The 26,688-nt window shown below is 28.6% G+C and overlaps 1 protein-coding gene across 2 annotated transcripts in view; it reads right to left on the bottom strand.

Annotated features, from left to right (window-relative positions):
• The window catches only part of LOC100207114 (eIF-2-alpha kinase GCN2), a 75,857-nt gene that overhangs the window by 7,951 nt on the left and 41,218 nt on the right, over positions 1–26,688 (bottom strand). For both annotated transcript variants that reach the window (XM_065799129.1, XM_065799130.1), the window contains exons 13-15: positions 23,156–23,289; positions 16,060–16,293; positions 12,449–12,614 (exon numbers count right to left, since the gene is read on the bottom strand). In XM_065799129.1, the coding sequence (XP_065655201.1) occupies positions 12,449–12,614; positions 16,060–16,293; positions 23,156–23,289 (534 nt within the window). The remainder of the gene's footprint in view (positions 1–12,448; positions 12,615–16,059; positions 16,294–23,155; positions 23,290–26,688) is intronic.

Raw genomic sequence — 26,688 nt, 5'->3', positions numbered from 1 at the left:
TTTTTTACTTGAACAATAGAGATCAAAGAATTAAAAAAAAGCATTTTTAAGCATTTTTTGCACTAAATTTGTGTTCTTCTTGTTAACAAGATATTTACATAATAAAATCATATTTATGATTAGTTTCTGAAGTAATTAGTTGTCAAACATAGTTCATGTTTAACTTTGTAAACAAAGAACTCTTTACATAATCAGATTTTTTTAATTGTTCTTTTACTCTTATATTTGTTTGATAAAGGTAGGTAAAGGTAAGTACCTTCTTTAGGAAGGTAAGTACCTTCCTCGTATCAATGAGGATAAAAGACTAGACTACGAGGAAGGTACTTTGTCTTTTATCCTCATTGATACGAGGAAGGTACTTTGTCTTTTATCCTCATTGTGCGATTTATTGATCAATTCCTATTAAAGAATATTTAAAAGTAATGAGCTCGTGAAATAAATTGAGATTTTTAACATAAACAGCAAGGACCAAACATAAAAAATATATACCTGAACTAGTTTTATAGCCCTCTCACTACAGTCATTTACTACTTGAAGATTATTCACAAATTGTTTGAACTCTGGGTAATAGTCATTTAGATCCCATGTCTCAGATGGAGTCTTAAGCCACTGTACTTCAGCATTTGCATGGTTTAAGATATGAAAAATTAACCAACTCTGGTCAGTTATAAGCGGGGTCAAACTTGGGGGAGCAACATCATTAAACATAAGAGAGTTCAGTATATTTAAATTAACTTGATCCCTCTCTATGGCATAAATTGTAGGTCTTGGAGTTGAGTACAACTTATTGGCAATGTCACTTTGTTCTTGTACATTTTTATCAACAAGAGACATAACTAAAATATTTGGGTCTTTATACCAGGTGTGTCTCTTTAGAGACTCTCTAACAGGTTTTGCCTGGACAGGATTAATTTTTGAGTATCTCACCATCTGCCAAAGAGCTTTCAAATCCTAAATATTTTTAGACTATTAAATATTTTTTGACTATTAAATATTTTTAGACAATTAAATATTTTCAGACTATTAAATATTTTCAGACTATTAAATATTACAAAAAATTTTCAAACAAAAAAAAGTAATAAAAACCAAAATGATCAAAAACTTTTAAAACATAGAAATGTCACCTGATGTGGAGCGACAGCCAGAATTTCAGCCTTTATAAACCACTCAGTGTAAAATAGAGATGTGAAGAATGCCATATCATTTATCTCTTCTCGAAATCTGTCAAGCTAGAAATGTTGTCTAGAAGGTGATACATTTTCAGAAAATATATTCCCTTTGCCATAAATCTGGCATGGTGTACAGGCCCAGGTTTTCTTAGTCTGTACTGTTCATCATTAGATAAAACTATTGTTGTCAATTCCACTAACTCTAGATAATCAGACCTACATCCATCTTAAATAAGACTATTTATCTAGACACAAAGTAAAAAAAGATAAGGCTTCCTTGAACTGTACCTGCAGCCAGCTATCAGAAATATCTTCAATTTTTACTTTGTTTAACACAATGGAATTTTGATCGATTGAGTTATATCTTTAAGCTTCTTAAACAATGGATTACCTGGGCCATTTTTCGTAGGATAAATGGCCAAGGTAATCGATTTTGCTTGGATAAATGTTCCAGCAGTGAATAATATACCTTTCATAGATGTGATGCCTACATGCTAGGAGAAGTAGAGGTCTACCAAGCTCTGCAGCTAATCTAATGCACACACTTTTTATTACCAGTATTTACAGAAGTTGTATCAAAAACGCATCCTTGTAATTTATCAAAAATATCAATTTATTTACCATTATTGTAATTGCCACTATTGCAGTGTGTTGTCTAACCGAAAGTCCCTCACCTACTGCTGTGAGAGTTGTTTTTTTTTAAAAATATTTTTTGGTAACAAACCAACAGAGGTAGATAGTTCTTTTTTTATATTGGTTTCATATTCACAGTCAGAATTATTATCATTACTTGAAGAGTTTTCTAAACTGTCTAGATTGTTACCATTGTTTAGTTTAATTTCCATGTTTAACATGGAACACAATTTTTTGTGGGATCTCTTAATAGTGTATTTAAACCTTTTATCATTTGTTCCTATTCTTCCCATCCCAAGTTGGTATAAGATGAACGCAATATCTTCATTTTTGGCTTTGGATGTCCTTCTCCTGTCTTTTATAATATCTTCAATTAGTTCTTCTTTTTTTTTACTAATTTAAAAGCATTTTAACATTTCTTCAAAAAAACTCCTCATTCCTTTTTGTATTTGTTGGGCTGTTCCTTTTGCTATTCTTCTTTAACTTGTAATAGTTGTTCACTATTTTATCAATTTTCTTTCTTCAAAATGAAAAATTTATCTAATGTTTAAAATAAAAATAAAAAGAAATTTGTTAATAAACTTTGATTTCATAATTTACCTGATATTTTCAAAGGTTATGATAGGGAATCCTGGGCCCTATCCTATAAAACAAATCTACAATGTAAATTTTTACAATGTAAGCTACATTGTAGACATTGTAAAATTACACAGTCCTTTAAAAAGTTTACGGCGATTTTTTGTGTACAATTTTACAATTATGTAAACTACAATTTTACACTTTCCGAGCGGTGTGTAAAATTGTAATTTATATTGAATTTTATCAAGTTAAAAATGTAAAAATATATCAAAGATATTGAAAATAAGTAAAGTACTGAAAATAATTAATATTTCTTATTTTGTTCCCTTGTTGGGAACTTTTGCAATCTATAAAGCTATTTTAAAAACAAAAGATTTTTTTTAAACTGCAAACAACATTGAACATTTTGCAAAGTCTCTTAGTAAGAGAGTTGCTAAGAATACATTTACGCCTTTTTTTAAAATTTGAAACATCTTAGAGATTCTTTAATATGCAGAATTTCGAGTCCTTTGTTTCTTTAGTGTTTGTTAATAGAAATACTTAAGAGAGATGCTTAGACAAAGAACAACACATTTTGTAATTATTTGTTTTCTTGTTAGAGTAACTTCAGAGTGCATTTCAAAGTAATACAAATTTTAATACAAAAATTAAATTTTTTGTGTTGTGTAAGGTTATTAGATTCTGCTTTTGGTTTTTCAAAATTGTATTACAAAATTATTCAAAGTTGCCAAGAATTTGTACCACAAGGAAGTAAAGCTATAATTAAACCCAAGATGGTTTTTTTTTAAAGTTAAAAGTAAATTTAGCAGTAATAACAATCAAAAACGATGCTATAAAACAAATTTTTGTTGTTGAAATACACTTATATTTTTTTTCTTAGCCCTGTAAAATGAACAGTTCTGAGTCAGAGTCAGAGATCTTGAAGATCTCTTAGATTTTCACAAAAGATTTACTGACAAACCACCTCAACAGGTAAAAACCAACAGTATTTTCTTAGATTTCAAGTTGTTAATTACAAAGTTTAATTCTTTAGTAAAAATGCAATGATATAATATATATATATATATATATATATATATATATATATATATATATATATATATATATATATATATATATATATATATATATATATATATATATATTAAAACATAAAATAGTTTCAAAAACGCAAGTTTCAAGAGAATATCTCTGAATCTGTCTTTGGTGAGCAGCACGAGTTCCTGCTTCAGTTTTGGATAGCCTTGGTGAAATGCTCCACGAGATCAAATTAAAGTATTTCTACATTTTCTAGGTATATTTTATTATTTTTTAATAATGACTAGACTTTACCGGTTTAAATTTTTGTACTGAATAAATATGTATCAAGGTGCTTGTATAAATTTAATTTATTATTACTGGAAAGGCTGCAAACATTCCAACAATTTTAATTTTTGTTTTCACCCACCAGTGTAAAATTAGTGTTTTACACTGGTGGATTTTTGTGTGGTTGGAAATATTCCTCATTTGTATAATTCAAATATACTCTTTTCCCAATAGTATTTAAAATAGTTTAAAAATTGACTTCCTAAATTTCAGAAACTGCATCTTTCTATCATTTTGAGCGAGATTGCCATGGTGTTGGAAAAGTTGTTATTAAATAATTAATTGACTGGGCAAATAAATAAAGAATAGGAATAAAGAGTAATACATAGTTATGATAGAGGTTTAACAATTCTTATAAAATAAACTTCTTACAGAGCGTTTAATAGAGCTTGTCAAGATAACTGGTATATTCTGGGAAATTGATCTTGCAGCAAAAGACTTTAGAACTGTTTAGACAGACATTTTAGTGACATATTTAGGCTAGGGACTGGATTAAATGAAAACAATGTCAGAATTTAATGTATTTGATTCTTGCCCAATTGAGATATCTATAAATTAGAGAATTCGTTTAAAAATTAAATGAAAGCACTACAAATTTTATTTTACACATATTGCAATTATCAACCACAGCATATCTACTACATAATTTAAACATCAATGTAATTTTTATTTAGGATATTTTTATCAATAACAGTTTTAACTAATTACAATAAAGTTTTTAAATTCTCTAATAAACTTATGCAAAAATTAATTTTCTAATAGCAATGCAAAACTAGTCTGGGATGTCTACAAAGTCATTTGAAGTAATGTGTTCATTTAGATTGGCATCTCTGGTGAGTTTATTCGTCGAAACCTTCTTTCCAACTCTAATGTCATCAACTTTGGCTGGGAGAATATGCGCTGATTCTCTTCCAATGATATCCATCACAGTGCATTCATAGTTAGAAAGTTGGCTACCTTCAGCACCAGATTTTTTAAGTTTCTTGAACTTATCCACGGTTGATCTCTTCAGGTTTTACCACTCAGTTGTCCGAATATGTTCAACAGTGACAGTAGAAAAAAGACCATGAGCTACAAGAAGTTTACCAACTTCTTGCCATTTTTCTTTTCGATCTTGATTGCTACAAGTTGGAGAGAGAAAACCAATCATTTTCTCTTTGTTTTGGAAAATGAAATTAACCATAACAGTTTTCTGTTCTTTTGTTAGCATATGCATAAAAATATTAGTTTTCTTATTAATTTTTTTGTTTTGTTTTCATGTAATTATTGTATAGAAAACAATCTCCTTTTTATAAAATTACAAGATCGATAAATTATGCTTTTGGTTTTTTAAAATCATTTTTAAAATTATTCAACAAGGAAGAATTTATGCAACAAGGAAGAATTTATGCAACAAGGAAGTCATATCATAATAAAAACCAAGATATATTTTAAAATTTAAAAGTAACAATTATAATTAAAAATGACACTACAAAGCAAATTACTCAGTAGCTATTCTTTTTCTCAACGGGTCTGAGAGTAAGTATACTTATTGTTTCAAACATACAGAGCCCGAAGAATCAGAACAGCATACCATTTTTTCCATCCGCTAATTTTAGTTATGTTCCGGTAGCCCTTGACGCTGCCATTCTACTATTGTTTATCCTAAGGTTTTTATCTTATTTATCTGTAAATAAAACTATAGTTTTTAAATTATTTAAGAACTTAAAAAATAAATTTGTAGAAAAAACCAAAACATTTAAATGTTTTTATCATTAAACAAATCATGTAAATTTATTTGAAAAATTAGTTATGAAAATAGGTCATTAATTTTTTAGAAGTTTCCTTTTTCAATTTATAAGTGTTGTTAAAGCGGTATCTTTAGTAATAATATAATATCAATAAAATATAAAAAGTCATGAAAAAGGCATTTGAGGTTTAGGCGGTAACTGGAAAAATCCTATTGGATGTCAATTAAAACTTTCTTTTATTTTAATTTGTGAAAAATTTAATTGAGATTTCAGGTGAATAATAAATAAAACACAAATAATTTATTTAGATAAAAATTTAAAATCTAAATTTAAACGTCATTAAAAATCATTGCAATATTCAGTTAAGCTCCAACTTGGATGTCTTCCATATTTAAAATCATTGCGTAATGCGTGGTCATATGCTGTATAGTGCGTGCACAATCACCTCTCATTATTGTACAGGTGGAATGCGAACAACAATCGCCTCCCATTAATACAGGTGGAATGCAAATAACATTTTTAACGTTTATTTTTATTTTGGACCAGATAGCTTCCACTGGGTTTAACAATGGGCTGTAGGGTCCTAATTGTAACAACTGAGCCTGTAAATTTTCAAACACCCTTTTCAAACAAGTGTGACATGGAGCATTGTCTGTTACGATGACCAAATCCTCTAAACGATTCCCTTCCTGGTTAAATAAAGCCAACATCCACTCGTTACAAGAATCTGCTTTAAGTTATCCTCTGCAAGTTTCCATCATGATGGTATTTGTTGGTAATATAGCTGCAATCAAATGTATGTTTGCACCATTTGAACATGGTGTTTTCATTACTTCTCTTTTCCCCTGTTTGGCGCGTCCTTGCATTTTTATACAAAAAATATTAAAATTTGTTTCATCCAACCAAGCTACCTGATGACCATTTGTGATGTGTTCATTAATGTTACTAACATATTCAGCTCTTTTTTGTTTGTTTTCATTATTATTCATTGTAGTAGGCTCCTTGTGGACTTTTTTAAATGAAAATAGTCTGCCTTCAAGGTAATTGGCTAATATTAAATTGTTTTAATACCCTCGTTTTAATGGCCACCAATGTCAACTTTCAATCCATGTTAGTGTTTCTTCGATTTGATCATTGGTTAAATTTTTGGTTTAAAACCACCTCTTCTAATAAAATTTAAATTTCCGCTGCGGACCCAATATATGATTTCTTAATTTGACACCTAAAGTTTGCGCCAGAGTCACCCAATCGTCGTTTGGCTCAGCACATTCAATTACTCTTCTTCTATCATTCGATGAAGATAAAACATAATGTTTTCTTTCAACTTGTTCAGTTGTATGTATTTCATGTCTATAAATTGGACAAGGTAATTCTGATTGTTTCAGAAGTGGTTGTAAACAAATTTGGTGAAATAAATGCTTGCACGGATTCAATTTAATAACAGACTTTCTATTCATAGTATATTGACAAATAACACAATGATCTTTCAATTCCATTACTGTATTACTGTATTGCTGGTGCATACAAATGCTAAATTTGATATTATTAACTTACCGTAAACTGGGGTTACTTTGAACGTTTTTGAGATATTTTAACTTGCTCTTCCTTCACTATTGACAATATTTGAAATTTAACAAAATGAATATAGGGGCTAAGATTGACTCTTACATAATTCAAAATCAAAATAATATTTAAATAAAAGGATTTTGTATAATATTAACTTAAATAGTCATTCAAAGTTACCCCACAAATGGGGTAACTTTGAATGCATCTTTTTGTAAAAGCAAAACCTATTCAAAAACGTACTGTTTTGTTTAAATATTTAATAAAAACAACAGTCAAGTTTCACACTAATTCATTTTTGCCAAAATAAAATAATATTATTTTATAACAAACACCCATTTAGTATTTTATTTTATTTTAATGGGTAAGTTTTAAGTGGACTAGCATAAAAAAAGTCTCATTTACATCAGTTTTACTGACAGACAATGCAAGTGGAACATCTTTACATTTTGCAAAGAAGTCCTAAAAAAAAACTTTTAAAAAGGGCAAAAGTAATTTTTTTTCTTCCCTTTGAGCCTGCTTTTTCCTTGAAATCAACATAAAACAATAGTTAAGTAAATTAATTACTGCTTGGCTTACTAAAACTACAACTACCATCTGGCAAATGATTGAAGATTATACTTATATCTAATGGGTAAATCCCATACTTCTTTCAAAACCACTAAGCTACTAAGTTGCTGATTACCTTTTGATCTGAAAAATGTAATGTTTATAAGCAAAGAAAGAACAAAGGAGATTTATTTTTTGTAATTGTCTGTTCTTTTTTTGGTTTTCGATTGATCAAGTATTTTCCTCTAACACCATTAAAGAGGTCCATACAATGTAACATCATGAGGTTGCAATAAATGGGTAGAGATACCAGTTATATAACAAGATACTGTTTTCTTTGCAATATGATACTATTTTCTTTAGTAAATTCAAGTACCTTTTTACTGCATAGATTGCTTAGATTATAACTAATAGGAACTTTAACTCCTACAATTTGACAAAAAACAAAAACAAACCCGTTAAAAGAGTGAATAGAAACAAACCGTCCAGACTTTAATTGTATTGTACATTAAGTGGTCCACTTTTGGTCCTTGTTGTCCATAAATGGTCAGCTTTATAAACATAACCAGAGACAATTTGACTAGAAGCACATTTTTGTATATTTGTATACTATGGATTTTCCATGCGTTTTCAGATTAAGTTTTTAAACTCTATTATGCAAGGTGGTTACTTGCACCCAATGAACATCTAATGCTTTCATCTTATAATGTTTATTGTTAACATAAAATTTGAAAACTGGCACTCAGTATAATTTATATACTGCCTTATGTCAGTTTTTTTTCGTATAAACTTGGGATAGTACTGCTATGAAATGCTAAACAAAAACAAATTTAAAGATAAACAACAGTACTTTCAACAAACTTAATTCAACACAATATTGAATGTTCATACACATATTACATGACATAATTTTCATACAAGATATAAAATTTTTTAGTGTTTTGCAAAAAAATTATTTAGATACACAGACACACACAGACAAATATATATATATATATATATATATATATATATATATATATATATATATATATATATATATATATTTATATGTGTGTGTGTGTGTCTACATCGACACACACACATATGTTTATATATGTTTGTATGTATATATATATATATATATATATATATATATATATATATATATTTATATATGTGTGTGCGTGTACATATGTTTATATATGTGTATGTGTTTATGTTTATACACACATGTATATAAATATTTATATATCTGTGTGTGTTCAAATACAGAAACAATGTGTATGTATGTGTGACTAACTGTTTATACAAATAATACTTTAATTTTTATTCATAATAATATTATATATAATACATGTATGACAAAAGAATTTTTTAAGTTGTTTCATGTTTTTGACTATTTATGTAGTGGGGTTACTTGAAACCTTATTCAAAGTTACCCCATATGCGAAAAAATGTATACAATAAAGTATGTTATGCTATAGCAATGGAACATAACTATAGTAGGCTAACAAACTTCTTTAGATTTTACATGCCTAATAAATTTATAAACAAAAATTATACAACTTAGACAACAAGCTGCTACACTAGCTGAGGTTGTGTACAAAGTATTCTGACTAATTTTTTTGAGAAAATTATCCGAAATATTTAAATCGTTTTTTAAGGAATAATAAAAACCAATAAACTAAGTAAAACTTTAAATAATCAAAATAAAAACTATTTTTAACATTTTGATGTTTAATGTTTGAACAGATTCGTATAAGTACTTGCCATAATTACAACTTGAAAAAAAAATAGATTTGTATTCAGCTACCCCGCTATTCAAAGTAACCCTGGTTTACTGTATTAAAATGCATGTCCAAGAAGATCTTTTATAATGACCTTTAAGCTTACATTGAATTTGCAATTACAAATAATGTATTCTCATTTACATATTACGATTTCAAAATTACAACTTTTGTTTTTCAAATTACATATTGCGATTTATTATTTACATGTTGGGTTTCTCAATTACATTTTAAAATTTCTTAATTACATGTTGTGTTTCTAAATTACATATTGCGACTTCTAAATAACATGTTTTATTTCTCAATTACATCTTACTTTTCTTAATTACAACTTTCAAGTTCTGAATTACATCTTGAAAAGGTGTAAGTTTAAAGTTTCTTTTCAAAATTAAATTAGCGCGCAGTTTCAAATTGCTTTTTGCGAGATCTATTTTTAGATTTTACAAAAAAACGCCAATTACATAAAAGCGTCAATGTTTTATAGGACACATTAAATTTTACTATGTAACTACACAATTTTCGGTGTAGTTACATTATTTTCCGCGTCATTACATTGTAAAGTTTACAATATTGTGAAAGTTTTATAGAATAGGGCCTTGCAAAATTCCGAGACCTTACCAATTTAGATATTACACAATAGTCAGCTGGTGGAGGGCATCTGAGCTCAAATGAATTAATTTCAAAATGACACCTAAGTAAAACCATTTTCTTTACTTTGGGATTCAAGTTTCTTAGAGTAGGATTTCTATAGGTAGTATTGCAAAACCTCTATGCCAGTAGGAAGCTTATAACAAAAAAGATTTTCTCTAACTTTCTTTACTAGAAATACTTCAGCCTTATTTCGAGTAAGCTTCAGCTTCTTTTTTGGTGGCATTTTACTTTAAGTAACTTTTTTTGAGTTAATTAGTTACTGAAAAGATAAATGATAACCAAAATAAAAAATAAGTTAAAAATCAAACTGCATACACAAGTTAAAATATAATTGTTCACAAAATAAAACAAATATATGTGTATATTTAAAATATAACAGAAAACACATTAAAATGGTACATAGGACAAAGGTAGTAAAAGATAGAGAATTATAGTACAATAAATCAATTTTTTTGAACTTTTTGATTTTCATTGTTCAAATAAAAAAACAAATTAAGCTTAACATATATATTTTTATTTTCTTCAAAAAAAAAAAAAAAAAAAAAAAAAAATTTATTGGGATAATGGTAACACTCCCCTCAACTAGTCCTAAATATGGGAAAAAAACAGGCAAAAAAAAAACCTTTGGGCCCATTGAGGGAAGTCATGGAGTGATCTAATCATGAAAAAAAAAAGTTATTAGTAATATCAAGATTGGGGCACCTTATGAAAAGCAATGTTAGTTGTAATTCAAAAAAGTCATTTTTTTGGAACACCCTAATACATAAATATATATATATATATATATATATATATATATATATATATATATATATATATATGAATATATATATAAATATATATGTTTACATATATATATATATATGCATATATATACACATATACACACATACACACACACACACACACACACACACACACACACACACACACACACACACACACACTCACACACACATATATGTGTGACCTTTTCAATTTTTAGTTTTTAACTAAAAATTGAAAAGGTTGTTTCAATTTTTAGTTAAAAAAAAGCACATAAAAGAATAGTTAGTGGATTCAAACCTAGTTTCCTGACAAATGGGTGAATTCTTATGAATGTTAATGCCCAGGCCAAACATGTGACTATTAGTTTAGAAAATTAGTGATGATGGTTTTTTGTGTTTTATAGTTTTTGGTACTTTAGTTATTTTTTAAATTTGTTAAAGATCTTGACTCAAAGCATAGATAGTACTATGTATACTATTTAATAGTCCAAGCAATTGCCTTATTACTATTCATAAACCCGAAGCTGTAACAGAAGGCTCCAAATGTGGTCTCAATAATGCACACCAAAAGTATGAACAGGAACACCATTAATGCGCTACATGGCATTGTTGCATTTACAGCTGTTGATGGAATCAGCCTCTCTGAGAGCTTCCACACAGTTCAAGAAACCTGACTACCACCCCACCTCGGAAGCATAAAAGTGAGTTTTAGAGCTATACTCTTATTAAGAGATAATAGAATGAGTTGCCTAGTCATAAAAACAGAGACACAAGCAAAACTCATGTATTGAGTCAAAAAAATCGAGCATTCAACATCCTAAATTGAAAGCAAGGTATTATAAATACATCTGTGCCAGTCTAATAGGTGAAGAAGGGGTGCTAGACTGGTCATCAAATAGAATTTGTAAAAGACCGTTCTCAAACAGAATTTGTTTGAGAATGATCAAATATTGAATAGAATCATTTAGCCCCCCAATTACAAGATCTCTCTCCTATCAGATTTTTATGGGAGGAATTAAAAGCAATATTAAAACTAGTGTTTAATGATGCATAAGATGTGAAAAAAACTTATTAGTTAGCGGTATAAAGTTGACTTCAAAAAATTGGATAAGTCGTTAAGTAGTTTGCCAAGAATATGTATGGCAGTTATTGTCACTGATTAAAAGGCAAGTGAATTATAAACTAATCTAATAAGATTTTTTATTATTTTTTTGTGAACCTAGTTAATAGGAAAATAACATACAATTCAGGTAGACTTTGTTTTCAGTTTCTCTTCCAATTGTAAATAAAACTTTGATAACTTATATAGAAAAGTAGGACCATTCAAATAACTGAGGACAGTAGTGTGTATATATATACACATATATATATATATATATATATATATATACACATATATATATATATATATATATATATATATATATATATATATATATATATATATATATATATATACACACACACAATATACAATAATAATAATGAAAATAATAATAACAATAAAAATAAGAATAATAATAAAAATAATAATAATAACAATAAAAATAATAATAAGAATAATAATAAAAATAATAATAAAGTTATAGTACAAATTTCACAACCCTTTTAAAAAAATATTTTTTTCAAAGGTATAAAACAAAAATAATACTTTTAATAAAAGCTACTCATACATCTGAATCAGATTGATTTAATGAGTCATCAATTTCAAAAACAACTGCCTCTGACATTTCTCCACATGAATTTTTTAACATATCTTTTGAAGATTTTGATTTCCAATTTCTGTTATTTTCATCAGATGAAAATGATGACGAGGATGAAGAAGATAAGCTTTTAGCCCTAAAATAAATATAAAAAACAATATAAAAAATGAATATGTATGAAAAAATACAAAACATATGTAACAAAATTCATGTAACATAAAAAAGAGGTAATCAGATGAACATAAGACAAAATTTTCTAAAGAAATAGTTATTGTCTAGAGGTCACTATTATAAATTTTTATTTTTTGACATATTTTTTATCAAAAAATTGTTCCAATAGACTTAATAGCTTAAAGGAAATTGTTGCATTGTATGCAAAATATGGATGACTTAGCACCAAACCAGCCTATACAATGAATATGTTGAAAGGAGATAATTTGACACAAAGTTTAAGTCTTTAACAAAAAGCACTAAACCAAAAAAATTAAGAGTAATTGCAGTTTAGTGCACTTGAAAAATTTAATTATAGTATTTTGGTGTTTGCAAAGAAACACTACATAAATCATTTTTTAATATAAACTAATTTTTTTCAACTTTGTTATATAGACTGGTTTGGCGCTTAACCATTCCTATATTTTTGACCACTAAAAGTCATTGTTTTTCATTAAATAATTTGTATAAATAATATAATTTTTACAAGAATAATTTTAGTTTACCAATTTGCCTTTATAAATAAACATATCTATATAAAAATTTTTCTGTATTTAAAATTTTTTAAACTTATAAAAAGAATTTGATTTTAATGTGTAATGTTAACATCAAATGTAATGATGGTAACATGTAACCCAGTACAACCTGCTTCATGTCCTGCTGCGTTGTAGGATATGCTTTTATAGGCAAAGGCTAGGAGAAGTCAACTCCAACTTAAAACACTCCCTGCCTTCGGGCTCTTGGTTGAGTCAAAGCTAGAGATAGTGTCTCAGTATAAATACTCATCTTGGGCAGATGTTAAATGCATTCCGCTACTGTCTTGCAGAAGACCTCCTAGGCAAAAACTTAAAGGGTAAACATATTTTATTTGTTGACCAGCCTTGCACCCCTTCTTCATCTATTAGGCTTGCGCAGATGTATTTTTAATACATTGTTTCCAGTTTAGGATATTAAATGCTGGATCTTCTTAACTTAATGCATATGTTTTGCTTGTGTCTCAGTTTTTATGACTAGGCAACTCATTCTAATATCTCCTAATGAGGGTACAGCTCTAAAACTCAGTTTTATGGTTCTGAGGCCAGCTTGTAGTCAGGTTTCCTGAACTCTGTGGTAGCTCTCAGAGAGGCTGATTCCATCAACAGCTGAAAAATATCAAAGTATTAACAGTGCCATGTTGCACATGGATGGTGTCCCTGTTTGTACTTTTAGTGTGCAGTGTCAAGGCCATATTGCGTTTATTAATAGTAATGAGGCAATTGCTTAGGCTCTTATCAGTGTACTGAGTACTGTCTATGCTTTGAGTTCTTTAACAAATTTAAAAAATGAATAAAGTACCAAAAACTATAAAACACAAAAAACCATTGCCATCACCAAATTCTCTAAACCAATCATTCACTAATATTCTTGGTCTTTGAAGTAACTTTTCTTCTTTAGAGTCTCTTGCAAAGTTTACCAGACCTACTTGCTCTTTGTGGGACAAATTTGAGTCCAGCTGTCCCATCTTGTGATCTTAGTGTTGATGGTTATCTTCTTTTGATTCGTAAAGACTACAATAGTCACATGCTTGGCCTGGGCATTTACATTCGTAAGAACTCACCCATTTGTCAGGAAACTAGGTTTGAATCCACAGACTATTCTTAAATATGCTTTTGTTTAGCACCACTTCACTCTACCTCTTTGTTCTATATCGTTCTCCTCTATCTCAAGACTGCACTCTTTTAAATATTGTTTCTGATCAAATTGACCGAGCCCTCTCCCTTTATCCATCAGCCAATATTGTTGTTGTTGGTGACTTTAATGCTCATCACATCATTGCAGACAACCCAAATCATTTACCTTCTCTACTCGACTTATGTCTTGTTTCTGATCCTAGTCAGTGCTTAGTTTCTCCACATTCACCCTTAGGAGTTTCTGATCACAATTTGATCTCTCTTGAACCATTATCTCATTCCTCTTCATCATCAGAATCTCCCTATCATCGCACCTCTTACAACTACCTTAAAGCTAACTGGGACTCTTTCCATAATTTTGTTCCTGATGGCCCTTGGGTAGAAATCTTTCCTCTTCCTGCTGACAAATGTGCTTCTTTAGGCTCTTATGACTTTTGGAGAATCTTTAACAGTGTCTTTAATAAGGGCAAACCTGTTATTCTCTCTTGCATAAATCAGATTTTGTTACCTCACCTAAAAACAAAGCTGATTTGTTTGCTAAGGACTTTTCATCAATATTATCTATTGATTCCTCTAGTTGCATTCTACCTGATTTAGCTGTCAAACAGGTTGTTCGATTGCTTGACATTCGTATCACTCCAGCTTCTGTATCTAAAGTGATTTCCTGCTTAGACTCTTCTACAGCTTCTGGTCTGGACAACAAACCTGCTATTGTCTTGCAGAAGTGTCTTCTGGAGCTGTCGTCTATACTTGTAAAACTATTTAACAAGTGCTTATCAGAGCCTTATTTTCTAGCCTGCTGGAAAGCAGCATCTGTTATGCTTATTTTCGAAAATTCTGGAGAGCGATCCAATTTGTCTGACTACCATCCCATTAGTCTTCTTTCTATTATCATATCAAGGTTTTTGAATCTTTAATTAGCAAACACTTAATCTCTCATCTTGAATATAATAACTTACTTTCTGACCATCAATACGGATTTTGATCTTCTCATTCTACAGTTGTTTTTCTAGCAGTAATAACCGATAGGTTTTATTGTATATTAGATAAAGGTGGAGAGGTTAAGGCCATTGCTCTTGACATTTCTAAAGCTATTGAAAAAGTTGATAAAGTTTGGGATGTTGGTCTTCTCCATAAGCTTTCTTTTTATGGTGTATCAGGTAACATCTATAAGATTACTGAATCCTTAATTTCCAATCACAGTATAAAAGTTGTCCTCGATGGACAGCACTCTTCTTCATATTTTGTAACTTCAGGGGTTTCTCAAGGTTCAATCATTGGCCCTATACTCTTTTTAATTTACATTAACAATATTCCAGATATTCTCACATCTAAGGTGGGATTGTTCGCTGAAGATACTGCACAATTTTTTCTGAAAATTTGGTCAAATGTTAATCTGATAAACTTTAATATGCACACTAAGTAATATAACATAAAATTTGTTATTTTTTAAGTTATTTTAATTTAAATTTGAAAAAAATGTAAAAAAAATAATTTTTTCAAGATGGCCACGTCTAAATGACACTTTAAAATTTTGAAAAATTTACAGATGGGATTTTTTATTATTTACCCAGTTATGAAACTGTTTTTGGAAAACTTATCAAGAATAAAACACCCTAATGTAACACATACAAAACAAATGTAACACATAATATCATAAAAAATTAAAAAAATAATAATTTGTAAAATAATTGAACAAACCTTTTACTGATTTCACACCAGGATTGCTCTGTACTCGTATTTTTCTCTATATTAAAATCATCAATCATACTCATTTTTAAAAGACTTTCTTCCAGCGATTTTTTTTTCCTTGGAATTTGTGGTGAACTATTTTGAGTAGGCTTGTCACACATTCCGCGATAACTTGGATCACTTTCTGTATTTGATTCTAATGGCAATTGAACATCTTCTGCTTCAATCCATGAGTTATAATACCTATAAAAGCAATCAGTATCAGTAATAAGTACCTCCAATTTTTTCCAGTTGCCCAGCAGGCGACTGAAATATTGTATATGTCTTATTTAAGTCATTTACTATTATAATCACTAGTCTGTTATTTTTAGTTTTGGGGTTTTTTTTTACTCAGGTGAAAAAAACTGACAAAAAAAAATTAATTGATTGACTACTAAAATAAGACTAATAAGAACTATTTAATGAAAAATTAATTATTAATATAAAAAAAGTGAAATCAAAGATTAGGAAATAGTGTAATCAAATGTTAAAAAATATTACAAAAGCGTAATATTACTGAATAAATAATACTAAATGTAATAAATTAATATACTGAATATATAAATGTTAAACACTGTTAAAAAAGTTACCAAGTAACTTTTGTTTTATTTATAATACATTGCTTCCAGTTTAAGATGTTGAATGCTGGATCTTCTATACTTAATGCATTGTTTTTGCTTGTGTATCTGTTTTTATGACTATGCAACTCATTCTACTATCTTGTAATTAGGATACCACTCAAAAAATCAGTTTTATGGTTTTGAAGCCGGCTAGTAGTCAGGCTTCCTGAACTCTATGGTAGGTCTCAAAGAGTCTGATTCCATCAACAGCTGTAAAATATTAGAGTACTAACAGTGCAATGTTGCACATGGATGGTGTCCCTGTTTGTACTTTTGGTGTGCATTGTCAAAACCACATTTAAAGCCTTTTGTTACAGCTTAGGGTTTATTAATAGTAATAAGACAATTGCTTGAACTAAAAAAAATAGTGTACTGAGTACTATCTCTGCATTGAGTCAAATTCTTTAACAAATCGAAAATGAGTAAAAAAGTACCAAAAACTATAAAACACAAAAGACCATTGCCATCACTAATTTCTCTAAATCTATCATTCACTAGTATTTGTGGTCTTTGAAGTAAATTTTCTTCTGTTGAGTCTTATCTCTTGTAAAGTTTACCAGACCTACTTGCTCTTTGTGAAACTAAATTAAGTTCGGCTGTTTTATCTTGCTAATAAAGTGTTGATAATCATAATTCACCAATTAGTTGAGAAACTAGATCTACAGACTAAGCCTTTCATTTTATTTTTCAGCCATTTATCTATTTTATTATTTAAGTTTATCTTTTCATTCGTTGTTTGTGAATTTAATGCTGATCACATTGAATGTTTTGGCTCTAGTGTCAATGACTCAGCTGGCGTTAACCAGCTCGCGTTAACCAACTCAGCTGGCGTTAACCAACTTGCTTCCCAGACAATCAATCTGAGTCATTTACATTCTCTATTCAGCTTATGTCTTGTTTCTGAATCTAGTCAGTGCTCAGTTTCTTCACATTACACTAAGGTGCTTCTGATCATAGTTTGATCTTTCTAAAACTCTAAATCTCATTCTTCTTCACCATCAGAATCACTTTACCATCGTACCTCTTACAACTAACTAAGCTGACTGGGACTCTTTCTGTTATTTTTTTGGTGATGGCCCATGGGAAGAAATCTTGGCCCTTGGGTAGAAATATATACTTCGTCTTCCTGCTGAAAAATGTGCTTCTTATGTAACTTCTTAGATTCAGGCTGGTATGGAATCTTTTATTCCTGCTTGATAATTCCAAGTCACGCTTCACTCTTCACCTTGGATTTCCTCTCATTGTGCAGCTATTTACAATCATAACCATTATTTCCATATCTATCACCAAAACTTAGTTTACTATTGCTAGAAACCATTGTAAAAAGGTTTTGTCTAATACCATAGCCCATTATTCTTATGACATGAAATTGTTTATTTCATCTTAATAATTAAGCTAAAATAAAAGCTCCTGAAACTTCTAGAAAATCTTTAACAGTGTCTATAATAAGGATAAATCTGTTATCCTTCCTCTCTCGCATGGTTCAAATTTCGTTACCTCACTTAAAGACAAAGCTGAATTGTTTGCTAAGACCTTTTCATCAACATAATCTCTTGATTCCTTTAATCACATCCTACCTGATATAGCTGATAAACAGATTGATCCATTGCTCGACATTTATATCACTCCAGCTTTTGTATCTAAGGTGATTTCCTGTTTAGCATCTTTTATAGCTTGTGTTCTTGACAACATACCTGTAATAGCCTTGCAGAAGTGTTCTCCGGAGATCTATTCTTTCAAAACTATTAAACAAGTGCTTATCTAAGTCTTGTTTTCCAGCCTGCTGGAAAGCGGCATCTGTTATCCCTATTATCAAAAACTCTGGAAAGCTATCTGACTTGTCTAAATACTGCCCCATTAGTCTTCTTACTATCATAAGCAAGGTTTTTGAGTCTTTAATTAACAAACACTTAATCTCTTATCTTGAATCTAATAACTTACTTTCGGATTATCAATATGGATTTGATCTTCTTGTTCTATAGCTGATTTGTTAACAGTAATAACTGATATGTATTTTCAGTTATTACTGTTAACAAATCAGCTGTAGAATGAAAACAAAAAGTTTTATCAGCTATCATTAAATAGATGTGGAGAAATACTATAATGGGTGCTGCTCTAAAGAGCTAAAATTCATTCTCATTTTACTTGTCATTCAATCAAGTCTCATCCTTTTACTGTGACTGTTCCGAAGTGCTTTAAAAATTCTGTTTTATCTAGTTTTTTCCTCAGTCAGTTTTTTCCTCTATCAGTATCAGTTTTTTAAAATTTGCTCCATTTGTCTTGTTTTCCTGATTTATATAAATTACAATATTTTAATTCAACTGTTAATTGTAATCTTACTTCTTAAACTTCATCTTTTCTCTTTCAGTAACTTCATTTAAATTAAACTTTTACGTTTATTAAACTTAACGTTTAAAAAAAGAATGTACTAGCATTTTGAATTCAAAAAAAAAGAAATTTTGAAATTTATTGTGAATTGAGAAAAAAAAGTCATTTAAAATGTGACAATGATGTTAAAATTTTTTTTTACATTTTTCAACGATGTGTACTTTAAATGCTTTTTTAAAGGTTTCTTTCAAATAATGATAAATAATAAAACCTTCATAGTTCAAAATATGATTTTATTAATAAACACTCTTTTGTAATTAAAAAACTGTCTAGTCATCCTGCCGGGCTATCAACAGGCATTTATTCTTTAAGTCACTCTTCAAGAAAACAAATCGTCTTGTACTGCTGATTTACCATGAGGTTCCACCCTTGAGTATCTTATGTTCAAACTTCTTAAGAAACAAGTTCAATGTACTTTTAACCTTCATTGAGTTTTGTGTTTAGATCTTATAGTGATTATGACATTTTTCATGTGCTAGAGGATATTTGTTAATAAACAAGTATATATATACATACAAACACACACATATAACTTTGCATACTAATAAATGTAATTGATGTTATGCCATGAAGGCCATTACAGTTGAGGCGAGGCGAGCAATCAAGGCTACTTTAGTCGTGGTTACAACCCTCCCTAAACTCTATAATTCTGAAATACGAAACTTGACAAACAAGGCCACTCCAAGGAGAAATAAGTTGAGCCCGGTACTACCAAGGACGTGGTGGGGATTGAAACTTCTCACTTATGAGACGAGCGCTCTACCACTATACCTGTACCGCCTGAGGTAGTGGTGTAGATGCCTTGAGGATTGGAATTACATAAGTTCATTTATAGATTTTTATAACAGTGTCAACTTCATCAGTGTGTCTATAATAAGTTTGTTGTTGTTGTTGGGAGCAATTTGATATAAATACAAAATCTCTACATTATGTAAACAGCACAGAGAAAAAGTTGATGAAATTATATGTATTTCATGTTTCGAAACTACTATGCTTAAGACTAGGAAAAATTCAGGAATGGCTTGGAGAGAGAAGATATCTAAGGTGAATTATATTTTTAATAAAAGATTTTAAATTTTTTTTCTGTTTTCATTTTTAACAAATTTAAGCATTGTTGCATTCATAATAAATATATGCTTTTTTTGGAAAAATACTTTTCATGAATAATATTAATTTTTTCATGAATAGCATTAATTTTTTTTATGAATAATATTAATTTTTTCATGAATAGCATTAATTTTTTTTATGAATAATATTAATTTTTTCATGAACAATACTAATCTTTTTATGAATAATATTAATTTTTTTATGAATAATATTAATTTTTTTTATAAATAATATTTTTTTATGAATAATAAATTTTTTATGAATAACATTAATTTTTTTTATAAATAATATTGGTTTTTAAGAATAATGATACATCAAATAAGTTTAATTGCTAGTTAATTATGAACTAATAAGTTTAAATGAATGCTTTAATATCTATATAAATTAAACTTTTAAGATTGACTAAACAAAGAAGAATGACATGACAAATGTTTAAATTAAATCTGAACTAGAAACCAAAAACAAAAAGATTTTATGTTCAAGTTGTTTATTTAGCATTGGAGGAGGGTTACCATACCACTGTGGGAAAAAAATTGTCAATCTTATTAGTTTTTTATCTTGGTTGTCTTTAAGCTGAAGAGGTTGGATGAGGAAGATCTAAAAAAGCTAAAGAGGTTGCAGCAGGAAGATCTAAAAAAGCTGAAGCGGTTGCAGCAGGAAGATCTAAAAAAGCTGAAGCGGTTGCAGCAGGAAGATCTAAAAAAGCTGACGAGGTTGCAGCAGGGTTATTCTATATGAAAGCACCTAGTTTTTCAAAAGTGCCCCAGGGTACCACCTCAAATTTGCTTCAAATTTTGACCACCCACAGCTTTTATGAAAAAAACATTATCTTGAAAATTTCAACTTGATTGACCAAACCATTCAAAAGTTATAATTGAATCAATATTGACCAAAATCGGCAAAACTTGAGTATCTGGAGCTTAAAGTAGATATTTTGATTTTTGACTGATAATAACTTTTTATATAAAATAGATGATCACCTGAAAATCTTTACGGTAATAGTTTTTAACCCAAATTATCTATTTTTGCAGGTGTTTTTGACTAATTTTAAGCAATTTTTTGAGTTCTTGTACCTCAAAGTTGCTAACTAATGCAATATTAGAAAAAATTTTGGAAACTTTAATGTACTACAGTTTAATACCAACAGACAAGCTGTACCAATTTTTTGTTACTTTTGTGTACTTAGAGTAATCACTTGCAGGAAAAATTAAAATTATGTGTTAAAAGTTATTTTAGCACATGCAGCAGAGCCTGTTAAAATATCACTTTTTTAAAATAATATGATAAATTACATTCACTTTGTAGGCATAGAAAGTAGTGTAGGCAGTTAAAATAAATTATGAAACTTTTTACTAGCAAGGTTCTATATATAAACAATCACCAAAAAAAAAATTAAAGACCTATAATCTATCTTATGACATGATTGTAGCCCTATGACTTAGGTAAAATACCTCAATTGCTTCAATGTTTGTATTAAAATCTAAATCTGCACAATATTTTATGGATTTTATTATTTTAGTTTTTAATATCGCAAGAACCAAAAACTAAAAAGTTTTGTGTATGCAGAAATAGTTATATGTAGAAATAGTTTATTGGTTGCATTTTAGACAGTTTTAATCACATTTGTACTTGAGATTTCATTCATACTGATTTTATTACTGGAAAAATATAAAAAGATTTTTTTTAGATCATGTTACATGTTAAACCCTCAATTTTAATATTTTTAGATTAGTAAAAAAAGTCAGAGAAATGTTGTGGGAAGAGTTTTTAAATGAAGATTGTGATAAAATGTCATATTGTAGAATGGTAGGAAGAATAAGACTAAAAGATACTGATATTAAAGTTTTAATTCAAAAAATGGGATACACTTTCGAACCAAATGAAGAGATATGTTTTCATCATGAAAAAGCCTATATTTCTAGATACGAAGCACTTCAAAAATACTGTTGTGATCCATTTAAAGTCCACAAGAAAAAAATTATCAAGAGATTGTGTAAAGTCAAAATATCAATAGCAAATCAACTTAAGGTCAAACCTGGTCAAAAAGTTTGTACTAACTGTATGAATGAATTCAAACTTGAAAAAATTACAGAAGTGATTTAAAAATTACAAATGTCTGTTTTCTGGAGAATTTTGGTTATAGATATGAAAGTAATGGTTACAATTGACAATTGACTTAACACCTGCAAAGTCACTGACACTGAACCAAGCCATTCATTGTGATGAGCATTAAAGTAACCAACAACAACCCTGTCCATTTGTCAAGTATCATATAAATGATAGTTTTAAACTAACTTGGTCTAGATAACAGATGGGAAGGACATTCCTAGCATAGGAATAAGTTTTTAGTAGCTGCTAAACATTTTCGGAACTTTTGTAATGTGTAACATAATTTTTTCAATTGAAAAAAAAAAATTAAACTAGATTGACTAATTGTTTAATTAAATTTTAAACTTTAAATGTAAAAAAACAAAACTTAAAATAATGAAGAAAGGACATTAAAAGCTGATTTTTTTTTTTTAATTGTGATTTCATTTGAGGAAAAAACTTTCCATAATTGAGTAAAAAGAGGTAACCAACTATAGGTTATTTTAAGTGTCAATATCTCTAATGGCTGGTTACTTAAAACCTTATTTGGATCATAGTAGCCCCTACTTCCAGTAACCCCTACTTCCAGCTGTTATTTCAGCCCTTTAAAAAAGTTAAATTTGTTCTAAACCAAAATTTGTTTGAGTGACACAACTTTTATCCTGGAGGTCTAAATGGGGAACAGAAAGACATTCACCTCAGCAAAGGGTTGTTTTTATTTTTCTTAGTTTTTATACTACTTTGTCTGGAGAATTGTCTGGATTTAAGTCAGCACTTTAAAACTTATAGTGTGAAACATTAAAACAGTGTATACACAAATTTCCAAAAATATCAAACAAATTAACTACTAAAAAAGAAATTACCTGACTACATTTTCATGATTTAATCTTGATAAAAGTTTAACTTCTCTGGTAATACGCTTGTTTAAATGTGAACTCTTTGGGTTCAATGGTATTCTTTTAACGGCATAAAAATTACTGTCTAATTTGTTTCTTGCCTGAATAAAAAAAACATAAACAACTTTCATTTTTTTAATTTTGAATAAAAAAAACATAAACAACTTTCATTTTTTTAATTTTTACTTTAAACTAATTAATACTTTAAACTTTTTTAGTTTTGCTCATTTAACAAGTATACTAATTAAAAAAATATACCAATCAAAATAGCTTGAAAATAAGCCTGAATAAATGGAACCAATGGTGTACGACTCGCTCTTTTTTTTGCAATGCAATAAACAAGGATTATAGAATGTCTAGTACAGCCAGATTTATAAATAGTAATACTTATGTAAAATCGTATTAAAAGATTCGTAAAGAATAATACTCTTGTAAAAATGGCTTAAATTGTTTTAAACAATAATCCTTTAATAAGATATAATACCAATTTTTGTTTTCTAAATGAAATAGTTTTTTTTTTTAAACGCATTATATAAGTTTTCAAAATGTTAAACATTGCTAAACTGTTTACAAACGACGAAGCAATTATTATATCGTTAAAGGAAGTAAAAATATATGAGTTATACAAACATGTTTTTTTTTTTTCAATAAATGTACATTTGAATTCTTAAATACCCTGTGCAGTATGCTAAAAGATTTTAAAACATAAAAAAATTTTTTTTACAACCCTAAGATGAGGCTATATTAAAGTTTTGTAAATGTTTCAAAATTTAGACATTTTATTTAGTAGATCAAAATTATACAGCTGCTGTATGATTTGTTAATTGAGCTCTGCTACTATAAAACATCTCAAACATTCCTTCTAGTGTTGATATGTTTTTAATATTGCTTTTTTTATATTTTTATATATTTTTTTGTTACTTTTATTTCCTTAATCTTAAATATGATAAAAGATTGTTAAGGATATCTAAAATTTAAAATTTCAATTTAGTAAATTTCAAATAAATAAATATATTCATTTTTCAACTAGATATAATCTTTAACTAGTTATGAGTTACGAGCCATTCAGCTTTCAGCACATTTTTTATAACATGGAACTATACCACGATTGTAAAATTTGACATAATAATCATTTGAATGTCAACAAAATAGTATATCATTTGTTTTTTTCGATACGATGCATGTTTCGGATGAAGATTATATAGGCAAGTATAATTGCAGTCTTTTTTAAAACTTTAATTAAAATTTCTGTTATTTTTTTGCATAAAAATATCTAAAATAGCGTATATATAACACATATAACTATGCATACACATATTTATAGAATGTATATATGTAAGTTACTTTTATGTATTCTACAGAGTGCTCAATTTTCTTAAAGGATAGAGCAATAATAAATTAGCAAAATCACTCACTAAATATCTTCTACAATCTGTTTCGCCTTGAGTAGGTTCATCAGAAAACTTTATGATGAACCTGCTGAAGGAGATTATATATATCTATCTATATATATCTATCTATATATATCTATCTATATATATCTATATATCTATATCTATATATACATATATATATATATATATATATATATATATATATATATATATATATATATATATATATATATATATATATATATTGATATTCTTGATCTTAATTAAACTTTAAAATCAAATTCTGAATTTATCTAAACCTTTATCGATGATCTTTATTATTGATGATCTTCGCAGTCTTATAAGTTCACCTACTATTTTTCCAATGACGTTTGGAATTTCAGAATCTTAATTGTACTTACTGATTCCAATATAACTGACATAGGTATAAATGGCTATAATATCGAATAATCCTCTACTGAAACTACTTTACTAAACTATATTTAATCCCTTATTATCTATGATAAGCTTAACTCACTGTTCTTATTCTTTTTTCCCAACAATAGTTCAACCAATGCAAACAACAATCTAAAACAACTATTGATAACATTTTTTTTAATTTTCAAATTCCCAATCTTTTATCTGGCAACTAACAATATCAATTTCAGATCACATGGCACAGTTTGTTTGTGTTCCTAGTACTCCTTTCAGAAGAAAAATTTTCAAAATTCATAACAACTAAACAATCATTTAGAAATTTCAATGATAATGTCAATAAATCTGAAAACTTCTTTTTAAAACATTTAACATAATTCTTGGTTGTCATGCCGGTACAAAAAACTCAAATCTAAACCTTGGATCACTAATGGAGTTCTGAAGTCAATTACAATTAAAAATAAACAAAAAGCATAAAAAATCTAAAAATCGTAACACAAAAAGTCAATTATTCAATAAATTTAAATTCTACAGGAATGAAATTAGCAACTTATTAAGAATTTCCAAAAAGTCTTGCTTCATCGCCTTCTTTAACAAAAATCTCTACAATACAAAAAATATATGGAAAGAAATAAAAGATATTGTTAACATCAAACCCTTTACACCAATTAAATCTTACATTCTCAAATCTGATTTTACCACTAGCTCTGTCAGTATGGCTGTTGCTAACATTTTAAACACTACTATAAAACAATACAACACCCACCTAAAAGTAAAACAATTTACATACGCACCCAAAAGTAAAACAATTTACATACCCACCCAAAAGTAAAATGATTTCTTATAAGAGTATCTTCTCTGACTACTTAAAAAAAATTCTAATTTTAATTCTTTCTTAATCCAGTGACCAAAAATGTCTGATTAAATATGCGGAAGTGGTAATGCGCTTGCCTCATGAGCGAGAAGTTTCGAGTTCGATCCTACCAACCCCTAGTAGTATCAAGGTTCTTAAGTAGCCTCTTCAACTATAGTGGCCTTCTCGGGCTTGGGGAGGTGAATTAACATAAAAATAAAAAAATACCTTAAAGATGATAAAAGAGGTCTAAATAGTATTCCCCATACACCTTCCTAAACTTACTTCTCATGTTATTTCCTAGCCTCTTTGAACCATATTGAATAATTCTTTTAATAAAGGTCTTTTTCCAGATGTTTTTAAGATAGCTAAAGTCATTCCTATCCATAAAAGAGATTCTCTAATGAACCACACAAATTATCTACCAATTTTTCTTTTATCTAACATTAGCAAGTATTTAAAAAAGTCACACACAACAGACTTCATAGCTTTCTTGAAAATCAATGTCTCTACAAACATCAGTATGGTTTTCTGAGCAAACTCTTTACAACTCATGAACATATTAAAATAACTGAAACTATTAGAAAAGAACTTGACAATCAATTTTTTGCATGTGGAGTGTTTCTTGACTTAGAGAAAGCTTTTGATTCTGTTAATCACTCTATCCTCCTAATTAACCCTTTAGCGCCCACCAAGGCCTAAAATTTTCAAATTTTCAAAAACTTCAAAAAGCAATTGTTTTAGAGCCTTGATTATGAACAAAAAAAAAAAAAAATTTAATTTCACTAGCAAAGCCAATTATGTCATTGTAGCATATCTGCTACAATGGGAATTGGAGG

Source organism: Hydra vulgaris, chromosome 06 (assembly GCF_038396675.1).
Source record: "Hydra vulgaris chromosome 06, alternate assembly HydraT2T_AEP".
Classification (NCBI taxonomy): Eukaryota; Metazoa; Cnidaria; class Hydrozoa; order Anthoathecata; family Hydridae; genus Hydra; species Hydra vulgaris.
The sequence above is the reverse complement of the archived record's forward strand: the minus strand, read 5'-3'. Positions and strand labels throughout refer to the sequence as shown.